This window comes from Sprattus sprattus, assembly GCF_963457725.1.
Source record: "Sprattus sprattus genome assembly, chromosome: 1".
NCBI classification, from domain to species: domain Eukaryota; kingdom Metazoa; phylum Chordata; class Actinopteri; order Clupeiformes; family Clupeidae; genus Sprattus; species Sprattus sprattus.
The window spans coordinates 36589159-36610424 of NC_137920.1; the positions used below are offsets into that span (position 1 = coordinate 36589159).

General features: G+C 45.9%; 1 protein-coding gene across 1 annotated transcript in view; it reads right to left on the reverse strand.

Moving 5' to 3' along the window:
• Nucleotides 1-2: 2 nt before the first annotated feature.
• The window catches only part of ube2o (ubiquitin-conjugating enzyme E2O), a gene marked incomplete at its 3' end in the record, with an annotated part of 27938 nt that continues 6674 nt past the window's right edge, over nucleotides 3-21266 (reverse strand). Inside the window, exons 2-19 of the mRNA XM_080832796.1 lie at nucleotides 14887-14946; nucleotides 14597-14707; nucleotides 14341-14438; nucleotides 14069-14132; nucleotides 13780-13923; nucleotides 9912-10021; nucleotides 9238-9388; nucleotides 8855-8957; nucleotides 8211-8553; nucleotides 6759-6913; nucleotides 5733-5845; nucleotides 5386-5511; nucleotides 4857-4946; nucleotides 3724-4486; nucleotides 2916-3052; nucleotides 2088-2291; nucleotides 1610-1667; nucleotides 3-790 (exon numbers count right to left, since the gene is read on the reverse strand). Of these exons, the coding sequence (XP_080688922.1) occupies nucleotides 3-790; nucleotides 1610-1667; nucleotides 2088-2291; nucleotides 2916-3052; nucleotides 3724-4486; nucleotides 4857-4946; nucleotides 5386-5511; nucleotides 5733-5845; nucleotides 6759-6913; nucleotides 8211-8553; nucleotides 8855-8957; nucleotides 9238-9388; nucleotides 9912-10021; nucleotides 13780-13923; nucleotides 14069-14132; nucleotides 14341-14438; nucleotides 14597-14707; nucleotides 14887-14946 (3618 nt within the window). The remainder of the gene's footprint in view (nucleotides 791-1609; nucleotides 1668-2087; nucleotides 2292-2915; nucleotides 3053-3723; nucleotides 4487-4856; nucleotides 4947-5385; nucleotides 5512-5732; nucleotides 5846-6758; nucleotides 6914-8210; nucleotides 8554-8854; nucleotides 8958-9237; nucleotides 9389-9911; nucleotides 10022-13779; nucleotides 13924-14068; nucleotides 14133-14340; nucleotides 14439-14596; nucleotides 14708-14886; nucleotides 14947-21266) is intronic.

Consider the following 21266-nt stretch of genomic DNA (forward strand, 5'->3'; position numbering starts at 1 on the left):
GCTTATTTGTCCTCTCTGTGCTCGGAGATGCCAGCAGCGATGAGGGTGGCCCGATACTGCAGCAGCACCCCGCACATGCTCTTCACAAAGCCCTTGGAGAGGGGGAACAGTGGGAAGCCGATGTCCGGGTAGCCACTGCGCTCAGGAAGGAAGCTGCGGTAGCTCTTTCTTCGCTTCTTTGGTCTGACCGTGGGCTGAGACTCCTGGGATGCCTTGGCGCTGGCTTGCGACGCACCGGCCGAACCCTGCGTCAACACCACCCCATCCACCCCCTCACCTGCCCCACCACTGACGCTCCCGGTCACTAAGACCTCACCGTCCGAACTCTGGCTCAGGGCGGAAGCGCTCCCGGACGAGCCCCCAGGTCCCGTGGTAGTTGAGAGGCTGAGGCCCGAGTCTTCCAAATCCTCCTCCTTCAGGTCCTGCTTGCTGGGGCTGCTGTGAGCCAGCGCATGGGGGATCTCCTCCAGCGGCTCTCGGTCCCGGAAGCCTCCGCCACCGCCGCCCCCTCCTCCTCCGGCCCCTTTGCTTCCGCGCTCCACCACGGCCCCGTCCAGCTCCAGCCAGGACTCGATCCGGTGCACCAGGCGCCAGCCGCAGGCGCTGAAGTGCTCCTGGATCTCCTGCTGGAAGACTTCCACAGGGTGCTGCAGCATGGTGCTCATGGACTGCACCATCTTGATCAGCGCCATCTCGTTGTAGCAGCGGCTGTTCTCGTACCCCTCCTGCAGGCCCCTGTCACTGTCGAAGCCAGCCTCGTTGTAGTAAGGTTCATTAACCAAGATTAGACCTAAGGAAGCACAAAAAGCCCATCACACCGATGTCAGGTGACAGCAGAGTATATCTATTTGGAAGGAAATAAGTCACATCCTCAAAAGGTCCAAAAAGATATATCTTATATAAAATTACATCTAAGCTACCCAGTATTAAGACCTTGTCAATGTGACATCCTCAGGCATGTAAATGATTCATAACACATAATTAGACTGTCATACTGTGTTATATGGAGGTTAATTGGATCAGAAATTGAATTGCATTTCAAAAGAAGAAACATTAAAGTTGAATTCCCTATTCCTGCCTTCCCTATTTTGATCTTCTTTAAGGTATCAAGGAGCTTCTGTGAGATTCTCGCCGCAGTCTGTGCCCATATGAATAAAACATACATCTGCAATGGGATCAGACAGAGAGAGGGCAGGCTGCCTTCACCTTGAATGCCCCATACAGGACTAGAATAAGAATTACTCCTGTTCTTATAGTTTTCATCTTCCTACAAAGAATGAATTCCTGTTTCATGAAGCAATCCTCAAACCTTATTAAAATCAGAACAGGATGGTGATCTAAAAAGTTCAGATCAATTAAACACCTTTCTTGGAGTATTACCAATAAAAAAAAAAAAAAAACTATTTCATGAAGCAATCCTCAAACCTTATTAAAATCAGAACAGGATGGTGATCTGAAAAGTTCAGATCATTTAAACACCTTTCTTGGAGTATTACCAATAAAAAAAAAAACTCCATTACATTCAGTTGTGAGAGGCAGTCATCAATGAGATTAGCATGCAACGAGCAAATCAATACAGGTGATTGATTAACTGATGTGTTTCACTGACCTTGGATGGAAATGAGCACTTGTAGCAGACTAGATTTGCTAGTCCATCTCTCTGTGCCCTGCAGGATGGAAGAGAACACAAATATGACCTCAATCCCAGCTAAGAATTCTTGATCTGCACAAGCCAGAATGAGTCAATTAATTTGCCACTTTCTCTGACAGTCATGCAAAGCTCACCACTGGAGCCAAGCTCTTTTAAGTCTATTTGATTCCAAAGATCCCAACATTACATTACTCTGGTACTATAGTGTGTGTATAGTCACACCTCACTATTTATGTATTTAAAGACCTTAAATGTTCTTGGTAATTGGCGAGTCTTTCGCACAGAAAAACCCATTTAGAGGAAGTGGCATAAAGCATGCCTCATCAAATGCCAGGTTTCATGAGTACGCAAAACAGATACGCTCCTCAAACCACACCAACAGTCCCCTCACAGGTATTTCCTGAAATAAGAGCCTTTTAGTTCCAAATTCCATTACCTTGCCAATCCAGGTGCCCAGCAGGCTGACGCAGACCTTGCCGTTGTCATAGAGATTGGGATTGAGACGGCCACTGCACTGGGACAGGTAGCGGAAAAGGGGGGGCACCGCTGGGTAGATGTTGGGGAGCTGAATGTCGAACAGGAAGAGACCGTCCTCGTAGGGGGTGCGGTTGGGCCCCTTGATCAGAGCAGCGAACAGGTCCTACGGTGGGAAGAATGGAAGTCATTTGGCAGTCGGGACCCATAAAACAGGTTTATCAGATGAGTCAAAGCACACAGTTTATCTGTAGCAGTAGCCAGTGGGTACAGTGCTGTGCGGTGAGTAAATCTCACTCCCGACACCATAAGAGACGTAAAGAGCCCCATGGGTGTTAGTCGCCTAGTTAGCAGGCCAGCCTACCACGCCTGAGGTTGAGAGTTGGAGTCCAGTGCGGGACTGTATACACAACACAGGTCACACTTTGCCCGTATCGCGCATGATGTAGAAGAGGTCACGTGGCTTCTTAAACCCCATTGCTGGGTCATCACACAATCTCGCAACATCCACTAGAGGTCGCTTTTTATGCGAGTTTCTCTTCTCACACAAAGACACGCAAAATGCCAAAAGCATTTTTACCCAAGCTTTTTGTTATTTTGAACAGCAACCATGTTCAATTCAGCACACAGCTGCATGTTAAAACCTGAAACACTCCCGGTTTAAGCAGTACAGTTCTAAGGCACAGCTAAGCTAGCCAAACGCTAACTGTCTGAGCGAATGCCTCGCTATGTTCTGTCGACGCTTGTTGATGTGTGCGTGTTGGTGCTCAGCACATGAGCTTGAACTTGCCATGCGGTCCTCGAAGGTCTTGACCATGATGCCATCAGGCAGGGAGGTGGCCAGCAGAGCCATCTCCTTCCTCACGGTGCTGAAGAACTTCTTGGCCTCGGCCGGCTGGAACTCCATGATCTTGAAAGTGTGACTCTCTGAGGGAGAGGAAGCCAAAGAGGGACTAATCACAAACTAAACAGTTCAATCTCAAGGAGTCGGCCTTGAAAACCTGCCTTCCAACTTGCCCTTCTGAAAATAACTTTACTCTGAGTTTATTGGGAAAGAGATTTGATGAATGGTGTAGCCACTATACCTTGAGCCAAATTCGAGACAGAGCTGATTCAAAAATAGTGCCAGCTTTGAAATCTAGGCCCAGCAACAAGGTCAGAATGAGAAGATGTGTCCCTGAAACCCTTATTTGAAACCCAACTTAAAAAAAGAGTCATCCTTCAATGAAGTGCAACAATTTGCCACTTTTTGAGGCAACTAGTTTTGGCATCATCTTCAAATTATTTTGGTATATGATATTATTTGGTAAAATGGTATATGGTGATGGATATGCACTATGTAGTTCTGTTCTGTTACAAAAATGTAAGAATAGCTTTCACAGACATTGCCAATTGTAGCATGTTAGCAAGCCTTTAACAGTGCCTACTGGCTTGGTGGTGGTGTTGGCTAGGTTGTGGCACGCCTTTTAGGTAGTTAGCTCGCTAGCTTTAGCCTGCTGCCTTAACGGCCCAGTGCGATACAGGAGAGTAGAAATGGGCCGGTGAACACATCCATCCCCATTGAAGCGCCGTGTCGGAGTTGATCAAATTTAAATTACCTGGTGCCTCGTCCAGCACGGAGAACACCTCTCCCTTGGCACTGGTGAAGGTGACGCCAGGCTTGCCGCCACTCTGCTGGCACAGCACCGGCGTGTCACTGGGCCACTCCGAGCGCACAGGCGTCTGCGGCTCCGCCTGCGGCTGGGTGGTGGCGGGCGTCGTCACGACAGGCCTCTCCTCCTCGACGGCGCCCTCTTTTCTTGCCTCCTCCACGATGGCGCAGACGTCCAACGTCTTCTTCAGGTTCTCCTGCAGCTTCTTGATGTCGTCGAGGAAGCGCTTCTCCTTGGTGGGCTTGGTGCCCTCGGACACTGGTGTGGTGGCGGCGGCAGAGGCGGTGGTCGGGGTGGCTGAGGGCTCCGCGGAGGTCGGGGAGGTGGGTGAGCCGGTCCACAGCTGCTCCACGGTCATGTTCTTCAGGCTCTCCAGGATCTTAAGGGCCTCCTTCAGCTCTCTTAAGCCCCGAGCCGTGCCCTCCTTCCCAGACTTCTCCTCTGCCCCTGGTGTCGTAGAGGCCGACGGGTCAGGGGTTGCGGTGGCAGCAATAGCCCCTGGGGGGTCCCCACTGACCGGCGTCAGGGGCATGGTTTCAGGGAAAGTGACGGCCGTGGGAGTGAGGGCCGGATCTTCCTTATGCTCCTCCTCCACGGTCTCCCAGCTGTCGCTCTCGTCCTCCCACTCCTCTGAGGAGGCGCCGCTGCTGCTGCCCTCCACTGAGGTGTAGTCCGTCTCCTCCACCTCCGATTCCACGTTATACAAGTGCTGGGGTTGGGGAGGGGGAGGGGGGCGAAGGGTACGAAATTAGGAATCATTTAAGTGTTGGTGGGAGAACAGAGATTCATGGAATAGTTATTGAATTATCCAATTTAAACTAAATTATACAATTTAAACTAAATTATACAATTTAAACTTCACTGCAATGACTGTGTGAGAACTTAATCTCCATGGGTAACAGTTCTCACATCAACAAAACCTCAAAGCACCAATTCAGAGAGTAAACAGACACCATATTAGATATCAGACACCATATTAGATATCAGAGATACACAGCAAGCCATGCAGGAAAGACAATGAAACGGCTTTGTTTTGGCCGTGGATGCTGGCGTTTGTGTGTTTGGGGAAGATTCGGTACCTGTGGCAGTACGATCGTTTTGGAGTTGTCAGCCCAAACCACCTCCACCTTACTGCTGACATCCACTCTTGACACATGACCCACTGACGTCTGCACATAGGGAGAGAGAGAGAGACAAAGACACACACACACACACACCGATAAGTTGGATTATTCCCTTGTCTTGCATACGTATACATGCATTTGGAGACAACAACGAGGACATGTGGGCTACTACCGTGCAACGGAATTTGAAATATTTTTTTTAATAAGTTAAGATTCAAAAGGAGGATTAAAAATCTTTGGGGAAAAACTACAGGACATTATGGGTAGGTCTTGGAGTATGCACATGTAGTGATAGCTTTGCTGCCTTTGTTTTCAACATGCTTCAAGTTCATTATTTCTATGGTGTCTCCAGACTGTTAACTCTCATCATGTAATGCCAAATAACACGGCTGGCCCAGTGACAATAATTATACCCAAAGCTTGAGTCACAGACAAATGTGATTCAATTCTGTTAGGATAATAGTGACAATAAAACAGGCATTACACTATCATTTTCGCAGTCCTCTTGGTCAGGGTTGACTATTCGGATGACAATATCCGTGGTGCGGAAATGGAAGTCTGGATGATCAGCGATGTCATAAACACTCACATCCTCCTCTTCACCAATCACCTAGACGACGGAAAAAATAATAACATGCAGTTTAAAACAAAAGAAACATTAACCCAATGTTCTGTCCAACAAAATCCGCATATTTGCATAAGGTTCAGTGGATGATCATTCAATAATGAACATTGTGTTAATGGCAAAATGGATAGAGTTTAGAGAAACTAATGTGTAACTAGTGTTGCCAATGTCACGGCAACCACACGGCGACCCCAGAGTTGGCTGACCTCTACGTCATCGCCTGCAGCGTTGAGCTTGATCCACTTGACGCCACACGTCCTGCCCTTATGGTCGCCTGACTGGATGACCCCGTAAAGCCCCGGGTCCTGAGGAGCGTAAGCTGAGAGAACACACAAACAATGTAATTTACAGACGCACTCTAGTAACTCGGCTATTCCAAGTTTCTTGAGGTCCACGAAATCCTGATGTTCTGTGCTTGTCAAGGTGACAAACACCAAAATCTAATTTACTGACATTAGCACACAGTAATATGCACTGAAATAGGGGTGGGTAATCTGACAATTCAATGTTGTGATCAATCTAAGATTGGATAGATTAGATCTACTTTAGATCTACTTTTCAAACAAATCATAGCGGTTTTTATGTCCGCCTAATAATATATCCAAACTTCACAGAAAACTTGGCCAGTAAAAACATGAATCCACACTACTGGCAGAAATAATATTCAGCACAGTCAGACAAATCTTTTCAACCATCTTAAAAGGAAGCATCTGAAGGAATATGCCAAGAGTGGTTCACTCAAGTTGGTCCAACCAGAGACATTATAAGAACTCTGGTACATCCACACTCAACTGTTTATGTTTCCGGACGGTGTGAGATGCAGATATCATTGACCGACACATTAGAGCAGTCAAAAAAATACCATCAAAGCAAAGCAAAGCAAGTCAAAGCAAACGATGGAAAGAGGTGATTGAGGCGGTCACATTCTATGTAACTAAGGATGCGCTGTTGTTCAAAGCTTCAGATTATTTAAGGCACTGATGCACACTTGTTATTTGACTCGTCATACTGTGGATATTCTCAACAGTACATTTTCAAAAATTGGCAAAAAAGATTCAGATCATGAATCGTGAGCAAATCAGAGTTTTTGGGGGGCAGATTACCAACCCCTACACTGAAAAATTATATAGCGAACAGAAACTGTGGTATTGTGTCTATTACTTTTTAAAAGTTACATCTTTAAATACATTAAGTACATTCAATATATTAATGAGCCACAGAAGGTCACATACAGCGCTTGTCCACAACGTAGTCTCCGGGGCAGAACTCGTGGTTGTCCAGGTGCTGGATGGGGATGAGATCATTGGAACGGATGCCCGTCTCCAGCCGGCCGTCCTTCCACATGACGTCAGACGAGGTCACCGTGGAGACGACCTCCACCGCCACCCTGCCCGCAGCAACAGCAAAGAAGAGAGGGGGGTCAGCCAGGGCCCCTTCCTAAACCACACAGAATACTCTACAGAGGCTAACGCAACATGTAGAAAAGTAATGTTCTGTAACCACGTATGCAGTGGTGTCCTAAAACAGTTGACCAATACGGTCTTCAACGACACACTAATTGCCACATAGGAAGAGGCCACATTGCTTTCAGAACAGAGAGAACAGAGGCACTGTCTGGAGAGAACAGAGGAAGGCAAATGGCAACACAGAGAGAAACCTCCCTTCCAGGCAGACACCAATGATTCACCAAAAGAGGTCTTCATGAGCGCGAAAAAGAAGCACTAGACATTTCCAGAGGGGTGCAATCGATGGGCGTGTTCAACGCGTGGTTCAACGCCGTGAGCTGGCTACTGATTATTATGGATGATGGATGATGAAGATGATAATGATACGATACTGTGCCAGGCTCTTGCTGCAGCTGAAAGCTTTGCGTCAGCACCGCTTGAGTGGGAGCCGGGGACAGGTCAAGACCTTTAGAGTGCCACATCTCTTACACATCATGGCAACTCCATAATGTCATTACCTGCACCCTCTATAGAAATCATAAATATTTCATGAATATATATTAAAGAAAAATCACCTAAAAAGTATGTCTAAGAGACATGCATCCGTCCTTCAATTGCATCCATCTACATTTCCTAGGGGAGATGACTTTGAGACATATGATGTAGATTTCAGAGTATTTATATCTCACAGGTTTTGTAGGTAATTCCATGCAGGGGTGACTGACAGCACTGTGAACGCACACGTTGCACCGGCATATGAGCTCCCGTTGGGAAAACAGAGCCTGACACAGAGCCAGCTGGGCTACAGCTGCTCAGAGCCGCCCTGCCCGAGAGAACACGGCTCAAAAACCACCCCTTACTGCAGCGCTTGTCTATCTTGGCTTTCATGACGAAGCTTTAATAATTCTTCCAGACCGCAGAGAGAGAGGATGAGAACGTCGCCAGACACCCTTAATGAAGACTACGACGACAGTGATGTAATGTTCAGCAATGCTTTTTCAACAGGATCCCTTTTCAAACCTCAACTATTCTACTGGCTGAACGTTAGCAAATAAAACCAGCATTGTGTCCTAAACACTGTATGAAAGAAATGGCAGAAATCAACCATCAACTACAGTCCCATATTGCAGGGATTTTCCTCAGCTTCAGTAACAAGCTGCTTCTATAGACCACACATCTGCTAAGACAGACCTGGGCTAAGTCAAGTTCGGTTGAAGAGGCAGAGTACCATCAGCTCACCTATCACCTTGCTTGAACTCGCGGGAGAACTTGGTCCTCTTCTTCTTGTGCTTCCTCTTGAGGTTGCGGATGGACAGCGGGATGCTCTTCTTGCGGTTGGGCACCACGCCACCGATGCTCTGCAGCGAGGCCGTGGAGCTGGCCGAGGACGTGATGGAGCTCGTGTCGTCCGTGTCGTCTGCCTCGCCGTCCGAGTCCAGGTCCCCCAGCTGGCCATCCTCACCGGCCTCCCCCTCCTTGTCCGTGACCCCGTCAGGGCGCTCAACAGGACCGTTGTTGGGGCAACAGGGCGCTAAGGGGCCCTCCCCTATCCCATCTTGCTTTGCGTTGTTTTGCTCTTCACCTGGACACACACATGAGAGGAACGTGTTCAGGCATAAACTGATAGCCGTTACTGCATTCACAGATTTAATCCCTTTAGTCCACCAGTAAATCCCTTTACCTTTTTCAAGAAGAAAAACTGGTCAAGTAACTAGTAAATAGTTTCTATATGTAATGTTTGCAAATCTTTAGTCAAAGACAGCGTAGCTTAAGTTGATCCTTTCCTTTCATATCCCGGTTCAATTTAAGACGAATTCCTTGTGATCTGTATCCAGAGACACCTTATTTGCCATCTCTCACTGACAGAGAGGGAATCCACATACCCTCTATGTGGTCAGGTTTGTCTCCTGACTGCAGGCGGTTGCCATGCAGATCTGCTCCCTCCGTTGACTTCCTTCCCAGGTCTTTCTTGAACATCCGCTTCAGCTGTTTACACATCAAACAAACAAGCAAGATATAACCAAGCTAGACAGACCCAAGGTCAGAGTGACCTTCAGCAGGGTTTACTTCAAACTACAAAACGGAAGGGGCAAAGGGGATGGAGTGAGGAGCTGCCCAAGAAAAGTCCACAATGACTACATTTTGAAAAGTAAAAAATCTCCCCAAGTCTCTATAAAAGAAAACCAACGAGAAACAACAGTAAGTCCATGCTTTCATTACAATGTCCAAAGACAAACTTGGCCCCAGAAGGGCCTCATATACGCACCCTCCTGACGACGGGGTCTTCTGGGTGCACTGGCGTCCCCTCTGGTCCCTCGCAGGTGATGCGGGTGGCGTCCACCTTGGATGGGAACACGTAGAGCGCCCGGTCGCCCAGCTGCCTCTGCGTGTGGTCATAGTAACCCAGCCGCTTCACTCTGAAACAGGGACAGAGTCATTAGACTCCAACCTCGACCCTGATCTGCTAGTAGTGGCAAAACAACACAGCATATTCATAACAGTATGTTCTTCAGTGAAAGAACACATCGCTTGGCAAAGAATGAGATGCCCTCATCTCAAAACCTCAAAAACAAACTGCTGTGAAATTATTAAATAGTTGGTGCAATGCAGATTGTTTTCATTAAAAATATCAAAACACATCACCAACCAAGGATATCCAAATCATGAATTTGAGTCTGGTTGTACCAGTTTTTGTGCAGGAGCATTAAAGCAAAAGATGTTTGCTCATAAAATCAGTGTTTCAATGCTCTAAAAAGGCCATTATGAACAAAAATGAGAAAAACTCTGCCTTCCACTTAAGACCACTGCTTGAATACAACGAGCCGTCTCTGCTGCAGCAGTCTATTTCAATGTCACGCAGCAACAAAGGCGGCTGATGAAACCCGTCCCTTCTATCCCTGCTCAGCGTGAACCCGTGTGGTGCGGGGAGGACTGACATACTTGCAGAGGTTCTCCTGAGTGATGGTGGAGGGCGGGGGGTAGACACTGTCGGAGCCCTTGGGGGAGTAGCTCTTGGTGATCCATGTCACTTTCAGCTCAACCACCTGCACCTGTGGGCAGAGGGCAAGAGAAGGCTCTTTATACCGAGTTCGGGTTTGCAGGTAAAACATTGAGCTAATCGTTGATAAGTTACTCCGTTATCGGAGCGTTTTGGTTTGCGTGAATTGCTGCTGGTAGCGTTGAGCTAATCATTCACGTTTGACAAGTTACTCCGTGATACAGAAACACAAGAACTACATTTATTGAGTCTGGTTTTTGCAGGTATTTCATTGAGCTAATCGTTCACATTTGATAAGTTACTCCGTCATTGGAGAGCGTGATACAGAAACACAATGATGGAACTGGAATTATTGTTATTATTATAGGTAAAGATGTACTTCTCTGTATCTACAACTCACTCTGAACGTATACTACGTCTGCCTCTCACTGAGATCCAATGCAAATGACATGTGACCCTCCCCCCCCTCTTCCTGCTAGAGGCCTTGTGTCCTGGCATCCCCATCCCCCCATAGGTGACCCTCTCACTGTATCCCACCCCCCTTCTCTTTGTATAAAGCCTTGTGTCCTGGCATCCCCATCCCCCCATAGGTGACCCTCTCACTGTATCCCACCCCCCCTTCTCTTTGTATAAAACCTGATAGCATACTGCATCAGGTTAGACCGTTCTTGAACCAACAGCGAGAGGGGTCTCCATGCTGTAATACAAGCCAACTGAAACTGACTCTGCCTCCGGTCTATTCTTCAACTTTAGCGTGCTTTATTAATATTCTATTAGATGGTCCTTCGAGCCGGAGAGTTATTAACTCTATGAAACAGCAGAGAATACAAGCTGACGCTCAAACATTGTGAAACGGGACAGGTAAGCTTTTTAGCATCTTTCTGTGTACAGAGGTTGTGTGGGGGTGAGAGACAGAGCAATTTAGGCATAAATATATAGCACTTAATTCAGCCTCAACTCTTTACATATCCAGCGCTAAGCGTAAAGTGCACAGGCATCGGATTCCAGTTTAAACCAGAAATTAACAACGTTATCGTTACGCGCGTGTTTTTATGCAAACAGTGCCTGACGTTGTACTAGGGTCGTGACTGTAGCGCGTGTTTTAGGTTAAACACTGTGCCGCGCGGACTAGTAAACGTGATCGAGGCGTGTTTTACATACACAGTCTCAGACGTTTTTATCATTCGGCGTTTAGTAGACCTATGCATTTTTAAAAGCACTGTGTCGGCGCTGTTATTGGGAAGGCACGAGTGCGAGACGAACTGTGTCTTGGGAGCGGCATTGGCTCTGTTTGTAACGCTTTACAAATTGAGAAGTCTACCATTGTAAGCTTTCGGTTTAATAAACTTGGTACTGTACGGATGTGAAAGAGGTCTCTCATCTGCTTAACCGGCCTCTGCACATAGAAAAAGTCCCGTTCGCTATAATTGACTTATACTATTCATTATAAGGACCAGGAAGAGTCGGTTTCGGTTGGTTTGTTTCAGCGTGATATGTTTGTCTGTTCCGTGTTTTATGTTCGTTGTGTAAGCCTGTGTGCGTCCATCTGTGTTGTCTTTGTTCTTAAAGTGGCCAGGCTTGACTATCAGTAGTGATTCAAACAGCACCATCTATCCCATTGTCTAAATTGATCTAACTTAGCCAGTTAGAAGGAGAGGAGTGAAGACTTTTAACAAAGCCTTCATCCTGGGTGTATATGTTTAAGATACATGGAAATAAGATGCCTTTACGGAAAAACATACGTAAATGTATAGACACATTAGCTGGGCCCACAATATGTTGGAATGCCCCTTTTAAGTAAAATCAAATGAGCTCGCTGTTCAAGTGATCTGTCGATAGTCAAATAACGCCAGTGAATGTTGAGGAGGCAAACTTCTGCTAACTCTCTGTGTTCTGTGTTGCCTACATGTTGTAACCAGATTATTAACTTCTCTTGTCTTTGTTTCCCCGCGAGTCAGACAACGCGTGTTCTGAGCGAACAACTGCGCAAGCGCGCGCGCGTGTGTGTGTGTGTGTGTGTGTGTGTGTGTGTGTGTGGGCTGGCCAGCCGATGAATGAATGTACTTACACGACTCCTAGCCGATGAATGACTTCAATGCCACTCACTGACTGAGTGAGAATATAGAATGACATACTTTTGACTGTTTTGTTTATTGTCTGGTATATGACTTTTGACTGTTTTTGTTTATTGTCTGGTATGATTTAAGTCTGACAATGCCTTGCTTTAACTTGTATTTACTTTTCAAAGGTGATAGCTTCCAAGCTATCATATAGGGGATTTGAAGGCTTGTTGTGACTTATCTGCACTATTTTACGTTGTCTTTTGTTTGTCACAACCGTATTCCTTTTTATATTATTTTGTCAAAGTCTTGTGCTATGTTGTTCCACCTGTATTCCTTTTTATTTTTATTTTGTCAAAGTCGTGTGCTATTTGTCTTTGTTTGTTTCAACCTTTATTTTTATTTACTCCAAGCCATGTGCCTTGACCCCTTAAGTAATCTTGCAGAATCCTTTTACCAAGCACCCCTCCCCCTCCCCCTCCCCCATATCACAGTCAAATGCAAATGTTTGAATGGCTCTAAAACCCCTCATACTGTTGTGGTTTCTCATGCGGACCCTGAGATCACACACAACACTTTAGGAGAAGACTACCCCTCCCCTGCCCATCTGCAGCCATCAACACACCCTATCTAACACCTCCCTGTGTCCCGGGTGTTTTTGGCTCCGGCTGAGGTCATGGACTGTCCAGCTCTCCTCAGAGATACACACTCAGCCTAAACAAAAGGACTTTTGACAACCCTGTGACCACAATGGAAACCTGAACTCATCAACTGGCCATCTACGTGCTTGGTGTTTCAGCACCTGATTCAACACGTCTTGCCATGGTAGAGACTACCCACCCAGAAAACATGGCAGAAGGACTCTGCATGTGGGCTCTGTGTGTTCACAAGATAACTACTGATGGAACTGCAAAATAGATATTCCACTGTTAATTTGTATCATCCCTATCTGTAACATATTTCGATGTGTCCTGCCCTGATTGGCTGTTGCCTGGTTATTATTGTGTGAGCATATATATGCTCAATTGGGGGACTGATGGAACTGGAATTATTGTTATTATTATAGGTAAAGATGTACTTCTCTGTATCTACAACTCACTCTGAACGTATACTACGTCTGTCTCTCACTGAGATCCAATGCAAATGACATGTGACCCTCCCCCCCCCCCCTTCCTGCTAGAGGCCTTGTGTCCTGGCATCCCCATCCCCCCCATAGGTGACCCTCTCACTGTATCCCACCCCCCTTCTCTTTGTATAAAGCCTTGTGTCCTGGCATCCCCATCCCCCCATAGGTGACCCTCTCACTGTATCCCACCCCCCCTTCTCTTTGTATAAAACCTGATAGCATACTGCATCAGGTTAGACCGTTCTTGAACCAACAGCGAGAGGGGTCTCCATGCTGTAATACAAGCCAACTGAAACTGACTCTGCCTCCGGTCTATTCTTCAACTTTAGCGTGCTTTATTAATATTCTATTAACAAGAACTACATTTATTGGCGCAAACAGAGGTCTGAATGGAATTAATGTGAGTGTGTACATTTCCATGTTTGCCATGTGTATCTGTAAGTTATCTTCTTTTTCCAGGTATCATCTTGCATCAAGTTAAAATAACCTATCAAACTACACAAGGACGCAGTTTGTCTGACACGTGATACATGGCAACAGAGCTAGGTTCTCCAGATACACGTTATGGTGTAGTGGTCTAGGGTCTACAGTGTAAATGTGTCGGGTTGACTGAGGGTGGCATACCTCCTCCACTACCACTCGGAACTTGGTCTTCTTGCTCAGCACGGGCTTAACACCATAGAGCCACTGCACGTTAGCAAACACCTTCGACGGACCAATCAAAACTTGGCCTGGGTAGAACCCGTACGCCTCGTCGAAGAAGAGACCCTGGCAAGGGGAAGGAAAGGAAGGAAGGAAGGAAGGAGAGAAAAGATGGCAGAGTGAGTGGCAGGGTGGCATGAGCACAGCATGTGCTTCAAGAGTCACAAGGTGGCATGAGATTATGGGCAGAAACATGAGAGGTTCCACTCACATTGTCGCTGACATGAGGACAAACGTCATAGAGTTTGGAACCATCTTCCTCACTCATGGAACACCTGGATTACAAAAAAAACTAATTTTTTATTTTTTTTAAAGATATCATACAGCCAGAAGCAGAAAATGGGGCAGGTGTTGAACAACTGAAGTCCAAGTCAAGAAGACTGCTATAACCTGAGGAAAAACACTACCTTAAATATGGCCGTAAAATTTTATACGCTGTATTCAAAGCCTCAAAGAACACATCAGCTGTAACACAACTGTTACCTTGCCCCGTTGGAAAGCTTCAAGATAATGTTGTTGCTTAAGTCATAGACTTTCCCCAACCAGAAGTCATAGACTATGTAGTCCCCATACATAAACGTCTGTCAATGAAACGAAAGAAGTGGTTAGCTGACAGATAGTCGAAAACGTATATAATGCAACCAACGTTTATATAACGTATATTAGCCAAGGCATAACAGCACACTTTAATCAAATACACAGAGAACTAAAAATCAAACTGGTCAGAAGACGATCTTACCCATATGTGTTGCAAGTCTCGACTACTGACGGGATACAGGACGCAGTTGGTTCCAACTAGTTTCACTGCACACTCAATGTTAATGTTGGTCACTATGCCACACTGTTTATCCTGTAGGGTGAGACCAACATTAGTTAATACAGTATCATGTCACTTGTTTTCATAAACAAGCACCACTGTACTTGATTGCTGCAAGTGTGTGTGTGCGCAAGTGTGTGTGTGTGTGTAAGACAGTGTGTGTGTGCAAGTGTGAGTGTGCAAAAAAAGGGATAAGGAGGTTGGTTACTTACATTAGAATTCAAGCGTCGTACAAAGTCCCTAGGCACGATGGATCGATCTTCAAGTTTGAGCTGAAAGAGAGGGGTGGAGAGGAGAAGGCAGAGAGATGAGCAACAGCGGAGAGAGCAGAGTCGCGACTAATCACACTTCAAAGAGACTCCTCTTTCTGGCTGACTGATGGAGCTCGGCCTCACCCAGCGTCCATCTACCCCACTGCCTGTGGCGAAGACCGTGCCCAAATCTAGTGCTAGATGGCTACTAGACATAACTTCTCATACTCTTCATAACTTCCTGGAGGCAGTGGGTTTAGTCCCACATGGAGTAGTCTGAAGGGGCTACTCAGCACCAGTGTTGTGCACGTTCACACCTCTCATGAACTAGTTCAAAGTTCAGTTCATACAAGTAAATATGAATCGTTCACATTCATAGTTCACCATTTCAATTCTGAACTCGTTCATTGTTCAGTTCAGTTCATTTTCATTTTTTTAAATAATTGCTAATATTCCAGGAGGACATAGTTTGCAAAGAAAGGTACGATTTTTACTGTCGGAAACTTTATCAGATACACAGCCCTGTTGTACCATTTAAATAATGAATTATACAGGGAACTAACGGTAAGAGTGCAACCTCTTAAGCAATGATATGCGACTGGCTTAATCTAAGATATACAAGAGCATGTACAAGAGCATGTACAAGAGCATGTAAGACCGCTCAATAGTTAGTAAAGGTAAACCCTGTAACATGTAATTTGTACATTAGCAGTTTATGCTAAGCCAGTTCATGCTAAGCCAGTTCACGAACACTACCATCATGATGGATTAATTAAGTGACAGTGCTCGTAAAAATTATGAGCAAGCTAAACTATAACAAACACATAATGACAAGGTAGGCTTCAAAGTCAAACTTACATATAGGCTACATGGACGCACACAACTTCAACAAAGTTCAACGTTCAATTATGTGAAAATATTCCCGAAGTTAACTGCCACTCCATCTAAATAAGCCGTGAAGAGAAATCAAAACACTATCTCATGACCAACGCAATTCCCAAATATGGTCATTTACCGAAACATGCTCGGTCTTGGCAATAATTACTATGGCCTTTTTAACAGGTACTGAGCAATGACAGGTTGCAAGCATTCGATTTAGAAAGCGTCTTTCCTCAGTAGAAGGAAAACATTCCGTAACGTTTTAGCTAGACCTCAGTTGCACCGGACCCAGATACGTGTTCACCGTTCAAATTCATTATTTCGAATTAAGTTGCGTTCAGTTCATCGTTCTCATAAAAATGAACGTGTTCAATGAACGCATTCTTTTGAACGCGTTCATGCACAACACTGCTCAGCACTGACCAGTGGCTGCCTGCACAAGTACAGTAGTTGTTAGTAGTTTATCAATCATCTCTGTTACTGCATATTCAGTTCTTACAAGCTTTTTGTAGCTGCAAATGGCAAAACATTTTACAGACAAAAAAAATGAAAGCTGAATCAAGAGAGTTCACATAAAAAAAGACTTGTTTGTTGAGGAGCTTATACATAAACCATGGCATGTTTGTGCTTGACCTGGCCATACAACTACAATATTATGTGGCGTGAGAGTGACATCCAGAGCACCTGCATGTGGTGAACAGGAGTTTCAGTTTTACACCTAACTGCAAAACAGCTTGGACAAAACTTGGACAGCTGCAGTGTTTTCCCCCGTCTCTCTTAACGGTTCACACAACCGCATTAGGCTGTCATTCGTGGAGAGGGTTACGGCGGGGACACCAGAAAAGACACGAGGCACATAAACGGACACCAATAGGAGAAAGAGGAGTGCCAAAAGGAGAAAGAGGAGCACCAGAAGGTGAAGGAGGAACACCGATTTGTACTGTTGGGGAAGAGATTGAGGAGGAGAGGCTCACTTAAAAATGAAGGCTTGAAAACAGACCACAGAGCTGGGTGGATGGGTGGGTAAGAAAGCAGAGTGGCGGTCAATGACCAACCAATCAAGGCTCACGACTACGGTGCCATGTGCACTTCAGAACAGGAATGCGGTAGCCGAAGAAAGCGGCAGGTAAGGCCGTTTCAAGTGCCAGTTTGGCAGCTAAAGAAACACATATCCTGACTTGGCAGGCTGCTGCAGGTAAGGGAAGGTGCGGTTTGAAAGCTGAAAGCTCTGCACTGCACAGCACAGCACAGATGACTCAACGCGTTTCAAATGCTGGAGAGAAAAGGCTTTTCCCAGGGGATTAAATGACCATACAAGGTGGATGACAACAAACATGTATGAGTGCACACTTATCTTCAATTTGCAGAGTCGATGTCATTAAAACATACCAGTTGTGGAAAACATCAATTCCAAAAGTCTCAGTCTAATAAAATCAAAGGAAACAAGCCTGGGCCCATTCGTCGTACGTGGTTGAGTTAAGTCGATCAATTGTCCCATTAGCCAGTTTAAGTTACTGCGATGATTTATGATAGGCTATCTCAGTTTGTCCAAGGGTGATCCGCGGTCAGACAATGTCGTTCACCAAAACCAAGCGCTCATCTAACTAATATCGCTCAGCCATTGGGATCTCTCCTTTTTCCGGGGTGTGGCAAGCTAATCCAGCTTCACTTAAATTAGCCTGCGCTGGAGCAGGTTCAAGTTTATTGATGTGTTAATATGGTGATTTAGCCCAAGTTGCTTCGACAAACTGAAAAGAGGAACTTGTATTATCTCATCCTGAAAATTATCTCGGTAACTCGCTAAACGAGGTACGACGAACTGAGCCCTGGTGCATTCTATAACCAAAACAATAATACATATGCATAAACACATTAAGAAATAGGAGGAGCCCGGACCAAACCGTAGTGGTGGGGGAGTCCAACCCACACTAGGGCCAAACCTCTCTCCAGCAAGTCACGGTGAGAAGGGGGGATATTCACCTTCTCACAGTCATATAGGTGGAAGCCATGACCCCCACCCTGCCTCCCTCAGAGGGGACCTCCAAAGGCCTGTTGCCATGGGGACGGTGCAGCAGATCTGGAGTCTGGTGCCTCCCTGAGTGAACCCCGGCTCTGAAGGGTGGGGCGGCACACAAGGATGGTAAAAGTTGAGCGTCGGCACACAGCAAAAAATAAGTGACCCAAATTCAGCGCCGGTCTCACGAGAAACATCACTGGCAGCCTGCAGCTTATCTGTAACTGCCTGTGTGTGTGTTATGGCTAAATATTTGAACAGGGGATAATGTTGTAAGCCAAAACTGAGGCTGAAAGTGAGTGTCATGTCATAGCGTGGTGCTGGACTATGCACAAGCATGCAACTCATGTCAGCTCATTTACACGGGTGAATCCACATTGGTGGGCATGTGCAAGTGGGCATGGCCTTCTTCGCAGATTTCTTCCCATCCACAGACCTAGGCATGCTTCTGCCAGGATGCTTGCTACTGTTAAACCTGGCTTTACTAAATGGGCGTGTGGGTGCTGAAGATATAATTTGCAAAGTTTATAAAGGCCGTTCTCAGCTTTAATGCGGTGTTTAATGGAATGGATTAATAAAACCTTGCATAACAGACACAGAGGCACACCATCTCAATCTGCAGAAGGACCTGGACACATAATGTGCAGATTGGCATCAATACCAGATGTCACACTGGCACAGTAACCATATCTCTCGGCATATTATCTTTAATGTGATGAGCCAATTGAGAAAATTCACCTCAACCCCACCTCCAAATAACAAGGTTATGGTTACACTGCATCCAGTCATGGCAGTCAGTTGACAGCCTCCAGTCTATAACCTTCCTCTGACTCTCATCTAAACGAATAATCATTAAATGAAATAATTGTCATGTTTAATGATCATGACTGATTGCATAATGGGCCACATCCATATAAACAAAACGTGATGGAACTTGTTAAGGTTTCCACAACTTTTCCTTCTTAAATAAGCCCTTTAAGTCCAATCATTCATTCCCCATCAATCATTCACTCAATTAGGCTTAATCATGGAAATATTCAACAGATTACCCGACATAACCAATAATATCTCATTATAAATCAAAAGTGGCAACTGTAATAATTAACTATTATTGTTTTAAATGTACAATCAGTCCCCCTAACAAACATTAATGAGACAGGCTTCTGGGGAATAACTTTTCACCCTTAAAGTGGCCTGTTGATCCATTATAGTGCAGATAGTCACTAGAGACACACAGGCAGACACACATACAGACACACACACTCCGAGACGTGTAGGCTTCAAAAGCAGGCTGACAGTAGGCAGCGCCTCTCATACTCTCCGGCTAATTAGCTCAGTTTAGCGCAGACATCTCTGCCTGCCACAGCAGCCTGGGAGCCGGGCGAGATGAGCCACGGCACATCATCACTCCCATCCCAGCGTTAGACAGAATGGAGGGAGGAGGGGGCGAGGAACGAGGAAGGAATACCGCAAGATTCCAAAGCATGGATCCCCATACTAATGAAGATTCTTTAGATTGTTCCAGAGAGATAGAATATGCCCAACGTTTCACAGGCTGCCATCTCTGTGTTTGAAGAGACAACAGTGACTTTTACTTTAATGCTCTTTTTGAAAGTCGTCAGCTTCTCTAATCAAGGTGTTTTAATAGACTTGCGATTCCGTTTCCTATCTCGTATTCAGTTGCGGCCTAATGGCTAAGGTTTATCTTTTGAATTGCCCAGTCTAACCAAATTAGTTTACCTGCCGGCATGCCAGTCAGACGTTTCTTTTCATTTTGAAAAGGAGGTGGTGACTGTGGTGCCGACAGTCCTGCCGTGGGATCCGACTCACGCTGGCACTCTGCCAGAGCTAAGTGTCCTGTGGCCCGGGGGGTGGGCAGGCTTATTACTGGCAATCTGCAGGGCATGGGCACTTAATTTACTGATTAGAGAATTGATTGGCTTGAATGTGCAGTCGCTTGCTTGCTTTTGGGCCTATAATTGCTAGTTAATGGAAAGGTTATCCTGCAGCATTCTCCAAACACACAAAATGTGTTCCAGGAGCCTCCGGCAGAGCGAGAGAGTGTGTGTGTGTGTGTGTGTGATTATATATATATATATATATATATATATATATATATATATATAAAATCAGTTAATCTGCTGAACTACCTCCCAAATGACAGCACTCTCCGCCACCAAATCCCAAAGAAACAGGAAACAGAAGGCTGGGCCATCATCATCAATCGCTCTGCATTCCATCCCTACTGTAATCACTCACAGACAGCCTGTCCGTCAGGCCCTCCCGGCCACTCCCCACTGGCTGCTCTGGAGAAAGGGCCCGCCCCTGCCCAGGCTCGAGGAGGACAGAGATGTCTGTGGAGAAGACAGATTGGGCCTGACTCCCCTGCTGGGTCGGCATTTTTTCATTACGCACACGCTAACGTCCTGATGGGATGGCTTTCCTCCCCTCAGAATTCAACGAGGCTAAAAATCAATAACGCTCCACAGGAACCCGCCTCCACCCACAGCGCTGGTAACTAGATTTAGCCTCTTTCTTTCCACTTCAACTGTTTATCGAAGATGCTACGCCTTTGGTTATCGCCGCCATGCACTTAAAACTGTCCAAATATGGGGGTATACAGAAAGATCCACCCTTTTAATTTTTTTTCAGGGGGGGGGGGGTGTTTTGAATTGAATGTCCACTAGGTCATAAAATGAAGCCGTTTCATCCATAAAGACTAGCCAGCTATAGCTAACGCTGCCTTGCTACGATGGTGGGAGTTTATGAAGCGTACTGCAGCTGAATGTCATATCAATCGCTTAAAAATAGATGGCAAGGGGGTAACGGGGGAAGGGGTGGGGGGGAGGTGGGCAGCGTGAGTCGGTCATTCACTGAGCTGCCGTCTCTGTCTCCCAGCGAAGACGGTGAGGGAGTGATGGAGTGTTACGAGGACACATCAATCTTGTCCCTGTCTGGCTTGAGACAAAGGACCTCCCAGCGCTTGGCATTTCCCTCATCGTGACACTGCTGTCAACCGGTTACTTTCCCTACTGGAGGCCACAGAGCTTTCAATAATCTATAAATAATACACAGTACACATACAAACATAAACAAACAAACACAACAGTGCTCAAAAATAGAGATTCACGCGGGGAACAAATAACATGTCCTTGGTTCTGGCCATTTCTCACCGGCTAAACTCGTTTTGTGTTGTCAGCTAAGGGTCTCGGACGAGAAGCACCTGAAAACCTGATAATGGGCGCTCAGGAATGATGGTGTTTACTGTGAGTTCTGCCATTGTTTACAATCCAGAAACCGGCAATTAACAATGCACAATGACTGTGCACAATGCGTTATCGGAAAACAAAGAACAACCTCCTGCCTGGCAACAAGCAGACTGTTCTGCATGGTGGCAACACAGGGATGGGCAGTGTGGAGGCGTCAAAGAGAGAGAGAAAGAGAAAGA